At 37.3% G+C, this 20,212-nt stretch overlaps 2 protein-coding genes across 4 annotated transcripts in view; one reads left to right on the plus strand and one right to left on the minus strand.

Moving 5' to 3' along the window:
- The window catches only part of YME1L1 (YME1 like 1 ATPase), a 151,173-nt gene extending 141,851 nt beyond the window's left edge, over window positions 1–9,322 (minus strand). The window contains exon 1 of the mRNA XM_053715694.1: window positions 9,155–9,322. Coding sequence (XP_053571669.1) covers window positions 9,155–9,184 — 30 coding nt within the window. The 5' untranslated portion in view covers window positions 9,185–9,322. The remainder of the gene's footprint in view (window positions 1–9,154) is intronic.
- Window positions 9,175–20,212, plus strand: part of MASTL (microtubule associated serine/threonine kinase like) — an 84,305-nt gene continuing 73,267 nt past the window's right edge. For 2 of the 3 annotated variants that reach the window (XM_053713903.1, XM_053713904.1), the window contains exons 1-6: window positions 9,967–10,216; window positions 12,574–12,711; window positions 17,807–17,946; window positions 18,127–18,215; window positions 19,389–19,495; window positions 19,604–19,748. In XM_053713903.1, the coding sequence (XP_053569878.1) occupies window positions 10,031–10,216; window positions 12,574–12,711; window positions 17,807–17,946; window positions 18,127–18,215; window positions 19,389–19,495; window positions 19,604–19,748 (805 nt within the window). In that variant the 5' untranslated portion in view covers window positions 9,967–10,030. Of the gene's footprint in view, window positions 9,301–9,966; window positions 10,217–12,573; window positions 12,712–17,806; window positions 17,947–18,126; window positions 18,216–19,388; window positions 19,496–19,603; window positions 19,749–20,212 lie in introns of those variants that run through there. The other variant, XM_053713905.1, reaches the window with a different exon arrangement.

Below are 20,212 nucleotides of genomic sequence, written 5' to 3' on the forward strand. Positions count from 1 at the left end.
TTCAATTTTCTAGATAGGGTGTATATCCAAAGATGGATCTAATTTAGAGCTTAAAGGTAACGATCGAAATAGGGAAGGTATGTGTACAGTTGTAAAAAAATCGCATTTGTTTCTCCACAAGCAAACTTCTATTTATTATAGTTACTTTTAAACGCAACTTGTAAATGATGCTGACCAGCCTTGCTGAGGTAGGTGAGGAAAGTAAGGTCAGCACTATGGTAAGAAGAGTTACTGCTATAAGAGTAGCAAGGGTTGCGGTATAGGTGAGATAAACCGCGTAAGCAGTCCTCCTATTCTAGGAGGCCCATTATGTGGTGAGGGGGGGTGGAGGTGGTTATTCAAATGTGGCAGGTAGCGTATACTAACAAAAAATACACAGCACAATGTTTAATGTGTATGGGGGGGGGGGGGGGTAGTGGCTCAAAAACATTTAACCAAGCATCATCAGTGTTGCACTTAGTACCTAATGAAGATACAATCTGTATGGGCGATATGTTAATGATGGGTCAACTTCAATATGTGAAAAGGAACAAAGCAGACGATTGCTAAAAAATAAGTCAAAAATAACAAATTGCAAAATCCTATGCCAGGAGAGAAATATATGAAGGTAGGTATCTTCAAAACATATGAAAAATAAGTAGCCACCCTTCAAGACTTGCACTTAGGCTAGGCTATAGACAACATGTGTATGAAACAATACTGTGGAACACTGATTAAATAGTTTTTGTCTATAAGACACCGTTAAACAGGATATAAACAAAGGCTGTCCTAATTGTGGGTGATATATATATATATATATATAACAAAGAGAGTATTGGGAGAGGATTTGAAACCTTCCTATTTAAACAGGATAGGAGATTTATAGTTTAAAGATCTAGGCGGTAGTTATCCACTTCTAGATCAGGTGCAGACCCCCACTTCCTTAACAGTAATGCAGGAGGACTTTGCTAGCAAACACAAGTACAATCAAGCATGGTTTGAACTGTACGGCTTTTGAGTCCAAGGCTAAATAAAGGCTTCTGAATAACGATGGACTGTACCGGTGACTGGCCAGCCAGCTGGCCGCCGCAGCAAAAGTCACAATGTTTATCCCATACCTGTTCTCTCAAACAGGGAAGCTGGATAGTGCAAGTTCTTATTTTTGAATGTGGGTCTAGTAATAAAAAAGTTGCCCAAATGCACGGCAAGTAGATAATGCTGTATAGATTGAAAGCAACTATGACCATGGCATCAGGTAACTAAAGTATTGTGGGAATCCATATGCGTCATTTTCCCTGATTGTTCCTTAGCTGCTTTTGTATTTTTCCTCTTTTTCGACCCTCTAACAGCTGTCTTGGCCCCTTGTTCAGTAAGGTGTGACACTTTACTTTCTCCCATAAAATTAGTATTTTGTATTACCAGAGTGTGCATCCAATACTCTCCTTCTGTTGTGCCCTGTATGGCCACTGATTCCCTTAGGTAGGTGGGATACATAGGATTCGTAGAGGACACCATCATCAGCTTCAGGCTCCAAGAGGGCCTTCAGATTTGGTTCCGGACTTGAGATGAATGCCGCCGCCGCCATGTGCCTCTGCAGCTTGCGAAAATGATCGCCCACAAGCTCAATAGCTCTAAGGATATCCACCCCTATTGCTTCCATGCGTGCCAAAGCCGTTCGCCTGGGTTGGCTTTCCGTTAAGTACAAACAGTCACTTAACAATACTCAGAGTTACAGGGATATTAATATGGCCGCTCCTCAATGCTCCTCGCAGCTGCCTTCATTGTAACAGCGGGTGACAATCTGTTCCACTTAGGCTGTTTCTCAAGGATCGGGGTGATCTAGTTTGTCTACCCACATTAAGAGCCTCCGAACGTAATTAAGCAGCCCTGAGTAGTTAAAAAATACTAAATTTGTCGACTTAAAACCGGAGCTGTGATGGTAAACGTCTGCTCAGGTGAATGGCTGGCTCCGCCCCCCTCCCAAGAAAGTAGTTTAATATCTAAAGAATACATAGGTTAAAATAGGGAGCCTGTAAAGACTAACACTAGATTGAGACTCCATGGAGGAGAAATAATTTAATGACAGGTTTTATTCTAGACAAAGCCTGAACAAAATAATGAATGTCCGGAAGATGGGCAATCTTTCAGCAAAACATTACAGAAAGGCAGAAATCTGTCATTTCAAAGTACTGGAAGATAGGTTCTTATCTAAACCATCTTGAAGAAATTGAAGAATTCTAGGAATTCTAAATGTATGCCAATAACACCAGGAAATATAAGTTTTCCAAACCTTATAAGAAATCTTCCTGGAAACAGGTTTTCTTGCTTGAATCATAGTATTAATTACAGAGTCTGAAAAACCTCTGTGACTGAGAACTAAGCGTTCAATCTCCACGCCATTGAGTTCAGAGATTTTATGTCTAGATGAAACAAGGGACCTTGAGACAGAAGGTCTGGTCTTAGAGGAAGATGCCATGGCGAGTAGCTGGACATCCGAACTAGATCTGCATACCAGATCCTGAGAGGCCACGCAGGAGCTATCAGAAGTACTGATGATTGTTCCATCTTAATTTTTTAAATCATCTCTGGGTAGTAGAACTAGTGGAGGAAATATATAAGCATATTGGAATGGCCAAGGGACTGCTAGCGCATCCATCTTTACTGCCTGAGGATCCCTTGACCTTGCAAGGTATCTGGGAAGTTTCTTGTTTAGACGAGAGGCCATGAGATCTGAACAATATGTAAGAATACATCCTGATGGAGAGACCATTCCCCCGGGTGAAGTGACTGATGGCTGAGATAATCTGCCTCCCAGTTGTCCACATGGGATGTGAATCGCAGTGATTAGACAGGAATTGGTTTCTGCCCAAGAAAGTATCCAAGATACTTCTTTCATGGCTAGGTAACTTTGAGTTCCCCCCCTGGTGATTGGCATAAGCCACGGTAGTGATATTGTCCATTTGAAAACGAAGGTAAGGTCCGTTCTTCCAAAGAGGCCAAGCTTGAAGAGCTTTGAAAAGAGCACAGAGTTTTAAGATATTGATCGGAATCTTTGTTTCCTGAATATTCCAAACTCCCTGTGAAGTTAGGTACCCCCATACTGCTCCCCAACCAGTAAGACTTGCATCTGTTGTGATCACAGACCAGGTAGGGCGAACAAAGGAAGCCCCTTGAAGAAATTGGTGGCTTAACTACCACGTCAGAGAAAAACGAGCGTTGGGATCTAAGAATATTAGTTGTGATATTCGTGTATAGTCCTTGCACCATTGGCGCAACATGCAAAGTTAAAGAGGCCTTATATCAGTGTTTCCCAACAGCTGTCCTCAAGTACCCCCAAAAGGCCTGGTTTTCATTATAGCTGAACCAGTGCACAGGTGAAGTAATCAGCTGATCAGTAACCAACTTGCTTTCATCCATCAGATGATTATTTCACCTGTGCTCTAGTTCAGCTATAATGAAAACCAGGACTGTTGGGGGTACTTGAGGACCGCGGTTGGGAAACACTGCCTTATATGAAAACGAGTAAAGGGGATTGCGTCCAAGTGCTGCAATCATTAGGCCTAATACTTCCATGCACATAGCCACTGAAGTGTATGATAGAGACTGAAGGTTCAGACAGGCTGAAAGTAACTTTATTCGTCTCTTTTCTGTCAGAGAAAGGGTCATGGACACAGTCTATTTGGAATCCCAAATAAGTGACTTGTCTGAGGAATCAAAAAACTCTTTTGAAAATTGATCCTCCGCCATGATTTTGAAGAAACAATAGTTGAGTCGTATGAGATTCAGCTAGAACCAAGACATCATCCAAATAAGGAAACACCACAATACCCTGCTCTCTGATTACGGATTGTGGTGCTGTTGCTAGGCCAAAACGGAAGAGCAACAAACTGAAAATGATTTTCTAGAAAAAAGAATCTTTGAAATTGAAAATGATCTAGGTGAATAGACTTGCTGAACAAAAAGCCGAATAGTCCTTATAGTTTCCATACAATATTGGACTGAAGGAATTCTCCTTCTTTGGTACAATGAATAGATTTGAGTAGAAACCCTTTCCCTGAAGAGGTACTGGAACAATTACTCCCATAAGCTCTAGATGTGAAACACGTTAGGAAACTTTGATCGTTTAACTGATGTTTTGGAACATGAGTTGGATAAAACCGTCTCCTTGGGAGTCTAACTTTTAAACTAATTCGATATCCCTGAGAGATAATACTCTGAATCCAGTGATTTTGGACAGATTCTAACCAAATCGTTTGAATAAGTTTTAATCTGCCCCCTACCAGAAGAACTGGTTTGGGGGCCGCACCTTCATGCTGTTTTCTGGACAAGATTAGGTTTCTTGAATTGTTTAGATTTGTTCCAATTGGATAAAAGGTATCCAAGTAGAGCCAGGGGCTTTTGGAGAGGGGGAAGGCTTTGATCTTTGTTTTGAAAAGTATGAAAACGATTAGGAGCCTTGAAATTGCCTTTAGATCTATAATCTTGAGGCAGAAAAATTGACTTACCTCTAGAAATAGAATAATAAAACCAAATTGTGAACCAAAAAGATTCTAACCCTGAAAAGAAAGATAATCTATTTTTAGAAACCATGTCAGCATTCCAAGATTTAAGCTATAAAGCTCTTCTGGAAAGAACAGCTAAAGAAATAGTCTTTATTTTAGTATTCATTTTAATAATATCAAATACTGCATCACAAATAAGATTTGCTTCCTGTAGTAAATTAAGAAAATTACAACACTCAGGGTGTGAAGAAAATTGTTGAGCAAGAGTAGAAAGTCAGAAAGTAGAGGCATCAGCTACGTCAGCAATAGATATAGCTGGCCTAAGGACATAACCAGTATGTAAATAAGTCCTTCTCAAAAAAAGATTCAAGTTTCCTATCTAAAGGATCTTTGAAAGAGGTACTATCCTCTAAGGGAAATGGAGTATGCTTAGCCAGAGAAGAAATAGCCCCATCTACTTTAGGGATAGTTTCCCATAACTCCAGATTAGCAGTAGGTAAAGGGTACATTTTTTTAAATCTAGAAGTAGGGTTAAAAGAAGTACCAGATTTAGACCATTCTTTAGAAATAATATTGGAAACTGCATTAGGCACAGGAAATATTTCTGGAAGATCAATAGTAGATTTAAAAAAAGAATTTAACCTGTTACAAAAGAATATCCTCAGAAGGTTTAGCTTCTTCAATTCCTAAGGTGACTAAAACTTCTTTTAAAAAGAGTGCAAATATGCTCAATCTTAAATAAAAAAGAAGATTGATCTGGTTCTGTATCAGATGGGGGAGCCTCAGAATCAGAGGAACTATCATGAGAAGATACATCAGTATTAGTCTGATCATTACATACTTTACTAGATAATGGTAAAAAATGGGCTGATCTCTGAATTGAAGCAACAATAAAAGTCTTCATTGCTGGGGTTACGCCATCTGTATCCATCTGTGCATTTGAAACAGGAGCATTTGAAACCATAGATACATCATTAGAACGTGATAAAAATACTATACATGAGTTACATAAACTTGCTGAAGATGGCACTTCAGAAGTTTAACAAAAAACATACTTAGAGCTTTGGTAGGAAGGTGTACACCAGACTCAGGTTCTATAGTAATTTCAGGGACAGAAGCAAGATGTTCCATTCTGACAAAGTAATAAAGCAAAATGAAAAAATATAATAAATCCTAGATTGCTAAAAAAACAAAAAAAAACAAAAAAAAACTGAGATTTGGAAAAGTTTGAGCTAAAGAAAAAAAAAATGCTTAATAAAGAAATGCTTTTAAAAACATTAAATATAGAGCGCTTCTTATAGCTGATCGTTTGAAGCCCCAATATAAAATATTAGGGCGAGAATGATACCGGAGGGAGGCTATTTAAATTTAAAAAGGGTGCGACGCAGCGGCCGCTCTTGTGACTTTTCAAAAAAATTTCCCCTGGAGACCATAAGTATCCTCTGTTAAGCATAACGCTTAATATGTAAAAAATGGATTACTATTACGATCAGAGCCCTAACATTTCCCATTGCTCCATTTTCCAGTTGAAAACATATTTATGCTTGTCCCTGGGCTGCCTATATATGAAATAAGCCTAAGCTTTTAACAAGTGCCCAAAGAAAGCGGTGTCTAATAATAAATATATACATTGATGTTTTGTAGACATATATCCACTATAAAGCAGACAGGCAGACAGTACTGAAAAATAAAACAAAATCAGCAGAGGTAGAAGATAGGAGTATGTAGATCTGTAAAGGGAGGCAGAAAGAGACTTACTGCGACCGAATTTACAGAGGGCCTTAAAAAGACTACCAGAGGTTTTACAGCATGGTGTCTAAAGGCAGAACTCGCCAAGCACTGCAACTCTGGGGGGGAAACCCAACTTCAATATACACTAAAAGTACATATCTTAAAGGGACAGTATACACTTATTTTCATATAACTACATGTAATAGAAACTACTATAATGAATAAGATGCAGATACTGATATAAAAATCCAGTATAAAACATACTTAGAAGCTCTCAGTTTAGCTCTGTTGAAAAGGTAGCTGGAAAGCTCACTGCAAGTGGGAAATAAGACACTTCCCCCTCCCCCTTCTTTTGCATATGAAAAGACCCTTTACACAAACAGGAACAAGCTGGAGTAGGTATCTGATGGTATTCTCAAAACTTTGGGGCTTGGTTAGGAGTCTGAAAATCAGAGCAATGTTATTTAAAAATAAGCAAAACTATACATTTAAAAAATAAAAACTTTGTGGGCTATATAAATAGATTTTTAGACATTTATGAGTGTATAATGTCCCTTTAAGCACATCATACTTTGAACCACCTCCAAAGGAGGCAAAGTTTAAACTAAGATATGAGTGAGGTGGGTGGGGTATTTATAGGCTTCGAGGTTTGGAAATTTTTGCCTCCTCCTGGTAGGAATGTATATCCTATATGTAACAAATCATTGACTCTCGCCACCTATATGAAATAAATCCATTATTTTATTTCATGGTTCAGATAGAGCATACATTCCAATATACTTCTATTATCAAATGTGCTTCATTCTCTTGGTATCCTTTCTTGAAGGATCAACAAAACATTACTGGGTATTAGCTGAACACATCAGGGTGAGCCAATGACAAGAGGCATATACATGCAGCCACCAATCAGCAGCTAGCTCCCAGTTAGCATTTTAACAACTGATTGAATAAGACCACCTAAGCAAATAAGACAGAAGAAAATTGGAAAGTTATAAATTGCATGCTTTTTCTGAATCATTAAAGTTTAATTTTGATTTTACCTTCCCTTTAATTTTTTTCATATTAATTATGAATAATTATTTGAGGTGAAAAAAAAGAGCTTTTTTTCACTAACAATTATTGTAAATTATTGTTTTATATGGTAACTATTATACTACTTTACCAATGGAGAGTTATTCTGCTATGAGTTATTTGGTAATCAAAATCATGCAAATACAAAAAGGAGCGACCACATAGACCCCATGCCCTCCAGGAGTATAGTCCATAGAGCAATAAAACTGCAACTCCACTGACAAGACCCATTTAGCCTTTGATCAAAGAATTGCCTGGTATTTTGGAACTGGACTGTCATTCTGGAAAGGAACAATTATACACTTTAGGAAAGTTCAATACTGTAGTGGTTTTTTTTTACCAGTTCCACTACTCTTTTGTGCTGCACCTTTAATAAAGAATGCCACATGATTTTGAGAAGACAGAAAAAAATGACCACTGCATTATGCTTCACAATCACTGAAAAACTATTTAAGTGAAATTGAAGTAATTTTGTTGCATCTAAAAAAAGAACATTTTAAAAAGTATTACATGATTTTGTTTTGGGTTTTTTTAATGAATGTTCCTGGGCAAAGGTTGCGCTGCATGCACATTATGGTGATCTGTCTCTTTAAGGCTGTGTGCGCAGGTGTCGAGCTGCCCTTTAAGGTTGCGCTGCGTGCACATTACGGTGATCTGTCCCTTTAAGGCTGTGTGCGCAGGTGTCGAGCTGCCCTTTAAGGTTGCGCTGCGTGTACATTACGGTGATCTGTCCCTTTAAGGCTGTGTGCACAGGTGTCGAGCTGCCCTATAAAGTTGCACTGCGTCCACATTACGATAATCTGTCCCTTTAAGGCTGTGTGCGCAGGTGTCAAGCTGCCCTTTAAAGTTGCGCTGCATGAACATTACTGCGATCTGTCCCTTTAAGACTGTGTGCATGTGGTGCTAGTTGACCCTTTCAAGGCTGTGTGGGGTTTTTGTCTGTCCCTTTAAGACGGTGTGACCAGGTGCTATCCTGCCCTTTAAGGCTGTGTGCACATTATTTTCTCAGGAGTTTGTACAGTTGTTACCGAGAGGGCTGCTTTAGTGTCTGTGTACAGTAAACAGTTACAAATGTATAAAAACTGTAGGCTGAGGGTTTGATACAATGTATCTATGTAGGTGAACAGAGCTGGCTGTGGAAAATCTAGGGGGAAAACAGGGACTTTATACCCCAAAATATGGCTCCCATTTTGTTCCTGGAGACACAAACATTGCAGCATTGTTGGTAGCCCTCATCTGAACCCCCACGCCAATTTTTGTAGGAAAATAACGAGATATAACTGAGAACATAATTTAGAACACTAAACTAAGATTTTACCATAAACGAATATGTATTCATATATTTGTGAAAAGTGTCACTGGCCACCAAAACAACAGTGACAGATCTGCTTATCAGCCAGTGAACAGTAAGTCACTAGGGTGCAGTTGTACATGGACATGTAGTTCCTGCTGGTGTCAAAATCAAATATAGCTTGTGATGTAAATGTCTTCATTTTCAAGCACTATATATTTAAATGACAATTATTTAGACACTGGTCGTAAAACCCAAACTAATATTTTTCTTTTTTTTAGTACAATTATTATTTTTATCCAAAGTATTATCTCTTTTTTATGTCACCAACCGGAGAAGAAACCCCCTGTGTGTCCAAATATGAAAAGGTTGAAGGCTCCTACTTTCATTGCAGCTGTAGGAATGACATTTCATTTATACTGGTCACACAACAATAAATTCACAAAGAATCTTATCGACTAACTTCTAAGAGTTAGACCCTTAATACAGTGACATCAACCAAACGTGCCGTGACGTCACTTAAAACTGGCCTGTCAGTCCATGCTGCAGCGCCCCTGAACCTTGCCCTCTTCTTGCTCACCTGCGGCTGAACCGTACTGAGTGAGAACATGATGTACGTAACCCAGAAATGGAAGGAACGTTGCCTGGGTCACTCACTCACTCGCCAGCCGAACACTTTGGCTCCAAGAAGGCAGCGGCACTATGTGATGTAACTACGTAACAAAGGTGACCCGGATTACTTTCGGGCGGCACTTCCGGCAATACACGTCACTTCCTTTAGAAGTTACATTTTTTTCCCATAGCTGGGCAAAAATTAAAGGAATATTCCTGTATAATTGGGATGAGCGTGTGTATATATATATATATATATATATATATATATATATATATATATATATATATATATATATATATAGATATAAATGTATGCTAAATTACTATTACCGACACTGTATTGAGACCATGCCATTACTCTTTTTGTAATGCCTGATACTACATCGAATGCTGAATGTATAAAACATCTAAACGGCATTGCCTGTTGCAACACATCAGCTTTGAAATGTCAACTTGACAACCATTAATGCTTAGAATAAAAATTTCAATAAGTTAAGAATACGTACGTTTATTAAGCATCAGAAACTAAAGTGGTAAAAAAAAAAAGGTTCTAATTTTAATTTTATAACGTATTTGATTTGCCCTTGGCTAAGATGGCGGCTTTGTTAAGTTGTCAGAGATCCTTTCGTCACTCTTTTTTAGACGCAAACTTGAGATGAGCACGCGATTGGCTAAAGTTTTACGCTCCCGTATTATCATTCAATTGCACTAGCACTGGCTGTACTGCCATAATCAAATCATCCGATTGGTAAACCTCAGTGACGCAACCGCAAGGCGGTCCTATAGTTTAAACTGGTCTGGCGCGGACAGGAGGTTGTTTTGGTAAGGAACCGAGACTGAGATGGGGGTGATGACTGCGGAAACGGAGGAAAAAGGGGATTCATATGTGTGCGGGGAAAAGAAGTTCGTTGTGCCGCACCCTCCGTCTATTGAGGATTTCTGCATCATTAAACCCATCAGTCGCGGCGCATTTGGGAAGGTGTATCTGGCCCGTAGGAAAAACAACAGCAGGTTGTTCGCTGTCAAGGTGAGATTGACAGCTGCAGGGCTTATTTTCATATGAAATCGTATTGGATTGCTGATATATACTGTTTTATATAACAAATGCAATGACTTTAAAGGATCAGTAACATAATTAATCCTGATTAATTTCCCTTTCAGTGGAGCCCTATAGGCAGATTGCAAGTGCATTTTATAACAATTTCACATAAATATTCTACATTGTTTGTAGCAGTGTTGCCTTACCCATATTGTACACAGTACTTGTTAGTGTTTTTTTGGGGGGGGTTGTATATGGTCTCTTCTACTGAGTGTTTATGGTATAGAAATGCCTCATTACGCTTACTTCTGTTAATGGGACATAAAAACTTTGATAATGTAAAATTAAATGTTTTATTGTATGTAGTAGGAAAAAAATTCCTGCAATATACTTTTATTCCCCACCCCCCCTTTCTGTAATTTCCAGTCTGAAAATTGTGGGCTTTCCCATTTCTGGTAACTGTAGACTCCAGACTCAGGAGCTGGGAGCTAGCTGCTAATTGGTGGCTGCACATATATTCCTCTTGTCATTGGTTTGCCGATGTATTCAGCTAACTTCCAGTAGTGCATTGCTGCACCTCCCAATAAAAGATACCAAGAGAATGAAGCAAAATTGATAATGGACGTAAAGAGGAAAGTGGTTTAAAATTGTATACGCTATCTGAATCATGAATTATTTTTTTTTTTTTTTTTGTTCCATTTCTTTTAAAGACACACTAAACACAAAATGTTTGATAATTCGGCTAGAGAGTTCTAATTTGCTTCATTCTTTATATATCCTTTCTTGAAAAATATAAATACACATGGGTGAGCCAATCGCACAAGGCATCTATGTGCAGCCATCAATCAGCAGCTACTGAGCCTATCTAGATTTGCTTTTCATAAAAGGATATCAAGATAATGAAGTAAATTATATAATAGAAGTAAATTAGAAAGTGTTTTTACAGCTGCATACTCTTTCTAAATAATGAAAGAAAAAAATGTTGCTTTTATGTCCTTTTAACAATTCTTTATTCCATGCTGTCATTGGTTGCACACTCTAAGTATCCATTTCTAACTGTCCCTAATTGCTCTCAGCAGAGAAGGAAACCTAGGTTACAAAATGGTGGTGCCCAATGGAATATGGACACCAAAAATTAACACCTATGTTTTTCAACATTTCAACAAATCTAACTGAAAAATCTATGTATTATTCTCGGGTAATCTTTGCTGTGACTATATTATTCTGTCTAGAATTTATTTAGTATATAATGTCCATTTATTGTGTGTGTTTGATAGGCATGTGCATAAATTCAGCTTTTTCTTTTCAAATACAAAATTCCAAATATGGTCACAGGTGGCAGCAACATTTGGCTGTTTTCGGCGCCCAATACATTAGTGTTAAAATGCAACACACAAATATGTGTGTTGCACTTTAACACAAATTTATCCAGCGCTGAATGCCACAGCCATACTCGGCATTTGTTTATGAAAAGAATGCCTAAATTATGTGGACACCTGACCATATATGAGCTTGTTGGATATCCCATTCCAAAAACATTAATATGGAGTTGCAACTATCCACCCTTCTTTGTAGCCACTACTTTTCTGGGAAGGCTTTCTAAAAGAGTTTGGAGTGTGTCTGTGGGACTTTGTGCCCATTCTGCCAAAAGAGCAATTGTGAGGTCAAACACTGATGTTGGGTGAGAAGTTTTGACTTACAATCGGCCTTCCAATTCATCCCAGAGGTGTTCAACGGGGTTGAGGTTAGGTGTCTGTGCAGGTCACTCGAGTTTCTCCACACCAAACTTTTCAAACCATGTCTTCTTGGACCTCACTTTGTGTACAGGAGCAGTGTCATGTTGGAAAAGGCTTTTACCAAACCGTTTCCACAATTCCACTTAAAAACAATAGCACAGTTGACTGGGGCAGATCCATTAGGGCAGAGATTTCACCAATGGATTTGTGGCATCCTTTGACAGTGCTGTATAAGTCACTGAACTCTTCAGTACGACCCATTGTACTACCAATGTTTGTTTATGTAGATTTCATAGCTGTGGTGGATTTTATGCACCTGTTAGCAATGGGTGTGGCTGAAATGTCTGAACTCAATCATTAGTAGGAGTCTCCACATACTTTTGGCCATAGTGTATGCTTGTTCTTTGCATATATGTATTCTGTCTACATATCACCGAAAACAAAATGCTTCTTGTTCTTTAGAGGATGCTCTTTTCTGACCAGTAATTGCCTGCCTGCATCCTAAATATTCTGCATTAAACAATAGAATGTTATATTGAGTTAAATGGTCTTATCTGGAACACTTTATAGTATGAGATGAGTTTTATTTAATATTTTTTTCCCCTCAAGGTGGTAAAGAAGGCTGACATGATAAATAAGAACATGGTTCATCAGGTGCAGGCAGAGAGAGATGCTCTGGCTATGAGTAAAAGCCCCTTTATTGTACATTTGTACTATTCACTGCAGTCTACTAACAATATATACTTGGTAAGTATAATCATCGTTTATATGATGTAATAAACTCAAAAATCATATTGCTTTAACATTATAGATTTTCACGTTTTATTTGCTTTTTATCTTTAATTGCTGTAGAGTCCAGATTAAACTTTAATTCATTAAGAGCATGCCCCGGAGGCAGAATGTTTTTTTTTTTTTTTTTTCACTTTCTGCAACAAGATTTCTTTTTATTATTTAATTTTTTTTCTGTAGGTCATTTTTGAAATAAATTTATATACAATAGAGTATAGCTAGGAGGTATAATTTTCCACCCAGGAGCCTTGTTAAAGGGATATGAAACCCAAATTTTTTTCTCTCTAATGTTTCAGACAGAAAAAACTATTTAAAACCACTTTCTAATTTACTTCTATTATCTAATTTGTTTCATTTTCTTGTTATCATTGGTTGAAGAAGCTGCAATGCACTAATGGTTTCTAACTGAACTCATGGGTGAGCTAATCACGATCAATTTAAATATTCAGCCACCAATCAACAGCTAGAACCTAGGTTTTCTGCTGCTGCTGAGCTTGCCTTGATAAACCTTTCAGCAAATTAAATAATAGTAGTAAATTGGAAAGTTGTTTATAATTGTATTCTCTATCTGAATCATGAGAGAAAAAAATTGGGTTTCATGTACCTTTAACCCCTTAATGACCGGACCATTTTTCAATTTTCTTACCCTTAATGACAATTTTTAAATTTCTGCAGTGTTTGTGTTTAGCTGTAATTTTCCTCTTACTCATTTACTGTACCCACACATATTATATACCGTTTTTCTCGCCATTAAATGGACTTTCTAAATATACCATTATTTCCATCATATCTTATAATTTACTGTAAAAAAAATACAAAATATGTGGAAAAAATGGAAAAAAAACACACTTTTTCTAACTTTGACGCCCAAAATCTGTTACACATCTACAACCACCAAAAAACACCCATGCTAAATAGTTTCTAAATTTTGTCCTGAGTTTAGAAATACCCAATGTTTACATGTTCTTTGCTTTTTTTGTAAGTTATAGGGCCATAAATACAAGTAGCACTTTGCTATTTCCAAACCACTTTTTTTTAAAATTAGCGCTAGTTACATTGGGACACTGATATCTGTCAGGAATCCATGAATATCCCTTGACATGTATATATTTTTATTTAGAAGACATCCCAAAGTATTGATCTAGGCCCATTTTGGTATATTTCATGCCACCATTTCACTGCCAAATGTGATCAAATAAAAAAAATTGTTGACTTTTTCACAAATTTTTTCACAAACTTTAAGTTTCTCGCTGAATTTATTTACAAACATCTTGTGCAATTATGGCATAAATGGTTGTTAATGCTTCTCTGGGATCCCCTTTGTTCAGAAATAGCAGACATATATGGCTTTGGTGTTGCTTTTTGGTAATTAGAAGGCCCCTAAATGCCGCTGCACACCACACGTGTATTATGCCCAGCAGTGAAGGGGTTAATTAGGGAGCTTGTAGGGAGCTTTTAGGTTTAATTTTAGCTTTAGTGTAGTGTAATAGACAACCCAAATTATTGATCTAGGCCCATTTTGGTATATTTTATGCCACCATTTCACCGCCAAATGCGATCAAATAAAAAAAAAAAACTGTTACATTTTTCACAATTTTAGGTTTCTCACTGAAATTATTTACAAACAGCTTGTGCTATTATGGCACAAATGGTTGTAAATGCTTCTCTGGGATCCCCTTTGTTCAGAAATAGCAGAGTTATATGGCTTTGGCGTTGCTTTTTGGTAATAATAAGGCCGTTAAATGCTGCTGCGCACCACACTTGTAATATGCCCAGCAGTTAAGGGGTTAATTAGGTAGCTTGTAGGGTTAATTTTTAGCTTTAGGGTAGAGATCAGCCTCCCACCTGACACATCCCACCCCCTGATCCCCCCCCCCCCCCCGACCTCCCTCAAACAGCTCTCTTCCCTCCCCCACCTCACAATTGTCACCGCCATCTTAAGTACTGGCAGAAAGTCTGCCAGTACTGAAATAAAAATCATTTTTTATTTTTTTTATTTATTTTTTCATACTGTCTGCAGTCTGCATCCCCCCTTAACCCACAACCTCCCTGATCCCCCCCCCATACATCTTTCTAACCCTCCCCCTCTACCTATTTGCCGCCATCTTGGGTACTGGCAGCTGTCTGCCAGTACCCAATTTGCCCCCAAAAATAGTTGTTGTTTTTTTACTTTTTAGATGAAAAATATGTTTTCTTTAGTGTAGCTGGGCCCCCCTTAATAATCTACATCCCTCCCCCTCCCAGATCCCTTACTACTCAAAGAAGATCCCCAGGCATCTGCATTGGTTATATTTTTTTTTCTTTCTATTTCTTCCGGTCACATTTTGCGTGCGCAGGCACGCGCGCGCACCCGCTCCCACCCCCCCGCCGCAACCGCCGATATTGCAGGAACTGCTTAAGAATAATACACATCAGGAGCATATACTTAACGGTACTCCCAGAAGCTGCTCCCACCCACCAACGAATGTGAGATCGCTATAGTGCGATGCAGAGAGGGCCACAAAGTGGCCCTTTCTGCATCGGTGGGTAAAATAAGGGATTGCAGTGATGCCTCAATATTGAGGCATCACTACAATCCCTTGTAAGCAGCTGGAAGCGATCATGATCGCTTCCAGCGCTTCTAACAACAGAGGACGTACCAGGTATGTCAATTGTCATTAAGGGAATGTTTTTCCATGACGTACCTGGTACGTCCTCTGTCATTAAGGGGTTAAGAAGAAGAAATTTACTTATTATTAGGCTAACCTAAATGGTTGTGTATAGGCATGTAATGTATAATATGTCTAAGAAACATCCCTAGAGTGGGATGCCAAAAAAAGAATATGCCTCTGAACACAAAAAATGTATTGGAAAAAGACTAATTGAAATTAAAATATAACTTTTAATATTAACTTATAAAAAGACAGCTGTAGGCAGATAGGTATCTATCACACACTAATGCTAAAAACACTTAAACTTCTGGTTGAATTCTGAGGCTACAATCCAACTTGTTAAAAAAAAAAAACCTGTGTGATGTATGTGGGAGAGTGCTTGGTGTATACTTTATTGAATAACTTAAATCCCCCAAGTTAAGATCGTCAAAAATATCTGGATAATCCTAGTATTGAGGCTTCATAAATTTACCCTTAGGATAAGATTATTGGAGTCGATACTTTGTAATAATGGTAAAATTAGGGGGAATTGGTAACAAAGTGTACACAAAAGTGTCAATATTTTAGTCAGAAGTCTTATCCACATTGTGTGTTTAAATGGCTACTTAGAACCCTAAACTGTGGATTGATGAAGTAGTAATTTTAAGTACAGTATATCTACCCACATAGAAATCCAATATTTTAGGACTCTGTCAGTGATTGTCTGCCGTTAATCTCAAGTGTATTTATTTGGATCATTAGGATTAAATATTATTTTTGTAATTTATATACACCCTAAGTGATTTCACAATTGGTTGAATCATATATTCACGGTAGTAGAATAGAAAAATAGAATCGCTAGGTAACATATGAGTATATGTTCCACTGGTGTATTCAGTAATGTTATAGCGGAACACCCAGGTTGATAACATACTGTTTTTGTATTGGTGAATATTGTTAACAAAGTATAATTGATGACACTAGCAAACCATAAATACTAATATAACTGTTAGCATTGCTTGTTTATACAGAAAAATAATTGTAGGCTATTAATACTATATATCTTAAGCGGTTCTGAATTTATATGTATCCATTTTTTTTAAGGCAAAATCTGCTTAGCCAAGGTAAATGAATTCTAGACCGCTATGTGATAAAGCAAGAGATTCAAGTCCTATATGCCACTAGGTTTTTTTGTTAGGTAGTTGTAATATAAATGTTGTGAGTTCGATAGCACAAATCACATATCGTTGATTAGTAAGAAAAGGTTAGCAGCACCATTTGCATGCCATTGATTAATACTAGTAAGGTTAGGAGTCACTGACAGACTCACTGGGCAGACGTCCTTAAATTAGGCTGACCATATTGCCACTTTAAAAAGAGACACATATGAAAAATACATATGTCAGGGTTCTTATACAAAACATTTCTTTAAACAGCCCTGATAACAGCCCTGACATATTTATTTTTCATGTGTCCCTTTTTAAAGCGGCAATATGGTCAGCCTACCTTAAATACATTTTAAAGTAATAAGGATTAAAGCTGTTATTTTATGAACCAGAAGTAAGCAAGTTAAAATAAAAGCACAACACCAAGCACTCTCCCACATACATCACAAAGGTTTTTTCAACAAGTTGGATTGTAGCCTCAGAATTCAACCAGAAGTTTAAGTGTTTTTAGCATTAGTGTGTGCGAGCAGCCAACCAGATACCTATCTGCCTACAGCTGTCTTTTTATAAGTTAATATTAAGTTATATTTTAATTTCCACTAGTTTTTTTTCCATTACATTTTTTTGTGTTCAGAGGCATATCCTTTTTTGGCATCCCACTCTAGGGATGTTTCTTAGACATTTTGAAATAAAATTCCATTTAAAATTAGGCAAAGTTGCACTAAATCATTAGTTCAGTTGCAATGTGTTATCTTGAGACAGTTCTCCCTGGTTGCACTGTGTTAAGGAAAATGTACACAGTGCAGCCAGAGTACAGCACTGTTTGAAGAGAATGATGTGGAGCAACACTGCAAAGCAAAAGCGCAAACAGTTCCTGCACGTGTCCCACTCTTTCTGCAGACATGCTGCATTTTCTCAGATCACAGCATGTTCTGCCTTGGGGAGCATGCACAGATATGCTTCTTGTCTTTGGTTAACCGCATATGTTCAGATAGCTTTTTGCTTCCTCCACTCAGTATCCTACTGGCGTGTTGTCTGTTGAATGTTGTTTTTCCAAAGTTTTGAATGAAAACAGAACATGCTTTACATGTCACAGCATTACTTTATACTGTAGAATTATGCTTAAGGCCTTGGAAGCATAAAAGCTCTACCAATGCATTCTAAAACAGTAGATTTCTCCTTTTTTTGTTATTTTTTTTTATTGCCTTTTTATCTGATTTAATTTCTTCTTGATAACTAAAGTATTCTTCCTGTCAGATCATGGAGTATCTCATTGGGGGGGATGTGAAATCACTGCTTCACATATACGGGTACTTTGATGAAGATATGGCCATCAAATACTCCTGTGAGGTTGCATTAGCTCTTGATTATCTACACAGACATGGTATAATTCACAGGTAAATATCTTTTCTAGATTAATCAGTTTGCTCATGTGCACAGTCCTTTTTCTGCTAAGTTTTCTCTACAAATCTAAAACTAGCAATTTGGCCTCAAATACAAAAATAAATAATCGGGTATTGTGCAATGTTTTTATTGTATTTGGTTTACCAAACTTACTATTGTCATATCTCACACAGGGATCTAAAACCCGATAACATGCTGATTTCCAATGAGGGCCACATTAAACTAACAGACTTTGGTCTCTCTAAAGTCACCCTCAAACGTGGTAAGAAGAATGTTTCTATTATCCCATAGTGATCCAATGTTTATTTACATTCTGCTCCTCCAACTCTGTAGAAAAAAGGGTTATATTAATTGTTCTATTTCTCACCTATTTGATTTCAAAGGGACATAAAGGTATCAAGAAATAGGGCATGTGGTTATTGTGGCTTCACTTTTACAGTATATTTTGAGACTTTGATCTTGGGTATTGAGAAACCAGGTATCTGTTTTTAGTTGCATTTCAAAATGATTCAAATAAAGCATGTAATAATTTGCCTCATCTCTGACCATATAAAAATAACACTCACTATAGCATGCAATTTCACTAAATAGCATTTCGAGTTCACTGATATCTCTTTTTGAAGTGTCTGGAATGCAAATACAAAAAGATTTAATAGACAGTACTATAAAGGAGAATATGCACAGATACCGATATAAATATCCAGTATATAACCTTTTAAAAACTTCCTTAGAAGCTTCCACTTTAGCACTGTTGAGGTTAGGCTGGGACACCCACTGAAAGGGGATGGGAAACGGGAAGAGCAGGCACTCCCCTGCATATGAAAAGTCCCATTACACAACCAGGAGTCTGTAGACATAAGTATACATCTAAAATATATGAGAGAGACTGACTGTAATTATTTATTGTTCTTGTCTAATCTGTAATTGAAATTACTATTCAAGATAGTTTTATGTCTTGCTGTATTTGTCGCTGGAATTCCTATTCCCTATATTCAAACCAATATAATCCAATTGGTCATCTCCTCTCTACCATCTGTATGCTAATTTACGTTTGCGTGTGTTCTCCTGATGTATTGCACCCATGCATAGTGCTACTAAATATTTATAAGTAACTCATAACAATAAGAGGCCAAATGTCTTCTTTTCTTGCATAAGTCAGCACTTTTTAGCAAGGGCAGCATAGTCTTAAAAAAAAAAAATAAAAAAAAAAAAATAATTAAAGCCACTCGTTGAATGTTGAAGATGTTTTACTTATTTTAAGAGGAATTGTTGCCTCACTAAATATTACACCTAGATTTAAAAAAATAAAAATAAATTGTGTTTTCCCCATTTATAACTACTACTGGCTATAGTTTGATGTACCCGAACCTCAAAATATGGGACCTATTTTTAAATAACCCTTTAATGTTTTCTCTTTTTTTTTTTTTTCTCCTAGAGATTAATATGATGGATATTTTAACAACTCCGTCAATGGCTAAACCAAACCGTGATTATTTCCGTACCCCAGGACAAGTTCTCTCTTTAATAAGCTCTCTGGGCTTTGTATGTATATCTTATGTTTTTTTGTGGTTCTTTTACTACTTAATTTAACATTGTGGAGGTTACATTTCAAAGTTCAAGCTTTTACTTATATTTTTTTCTGTCATATAGAACACCCCAGCTAGAGGTAAAACGCAGACTCCTGTCTCCCCTGTAAGATCTATGCCTTCTGAAGCAGCACAAGGGACTTTTTCTTCTCCATCTTTCAAGAAAAAGAGAGACCGCTCTGTTAATTATAGCAAGCTTCTTATATCCTGTAAGTTGGAAGTGATTTTAAACTATTGGCTTTTGCACATTTGTCTGTTTGGTCAAACAGTGCAGGTTATACTGAGAGGGGAAAAAAGATACAGTGAAAGTAAAAATCGTATTTATCCTATTGTGCGTGGCTTTTGTTCACAAATGGACATTTCTAATTATTGATATGCTGTTTCCATCTCTTTCAGCAAATCCATTTTGAAGCATTTTTAGAACTGCTATTTTTAATTTTCTAACATAAAACCCAGTGGCACTCATTTAATCCCATTCACTACCGGGACTTTCAGAGAAGAACTTGCACAAAATACCGGAGAATTTTTAGCTTTTTTTGTAGTGTAATGTTTACCTCTCCAGCGATCGTTGGTTAGGAATCCCTCCCTATCCCACCTTTTTATTATATTATTATTACTATTATTGTTTAAATATTTTTATTTTTTTCTGCTCCGGTTCCAACCTCCATATGCA

This window comes from Bombina bombina, chromosome 5 (assembly GCF_027579735.1).
Source record: "Bombina bombina isolate aBomBom1 chromosome 5, aBomBom1.pri, whole genome shotgun sequence".
NCBI classification, from domain to species: Eukaryota; Metazoa; Chordata; class Amphibia; order Anura; family Bombinatoridae; genus Bombina; species Bombina bombina.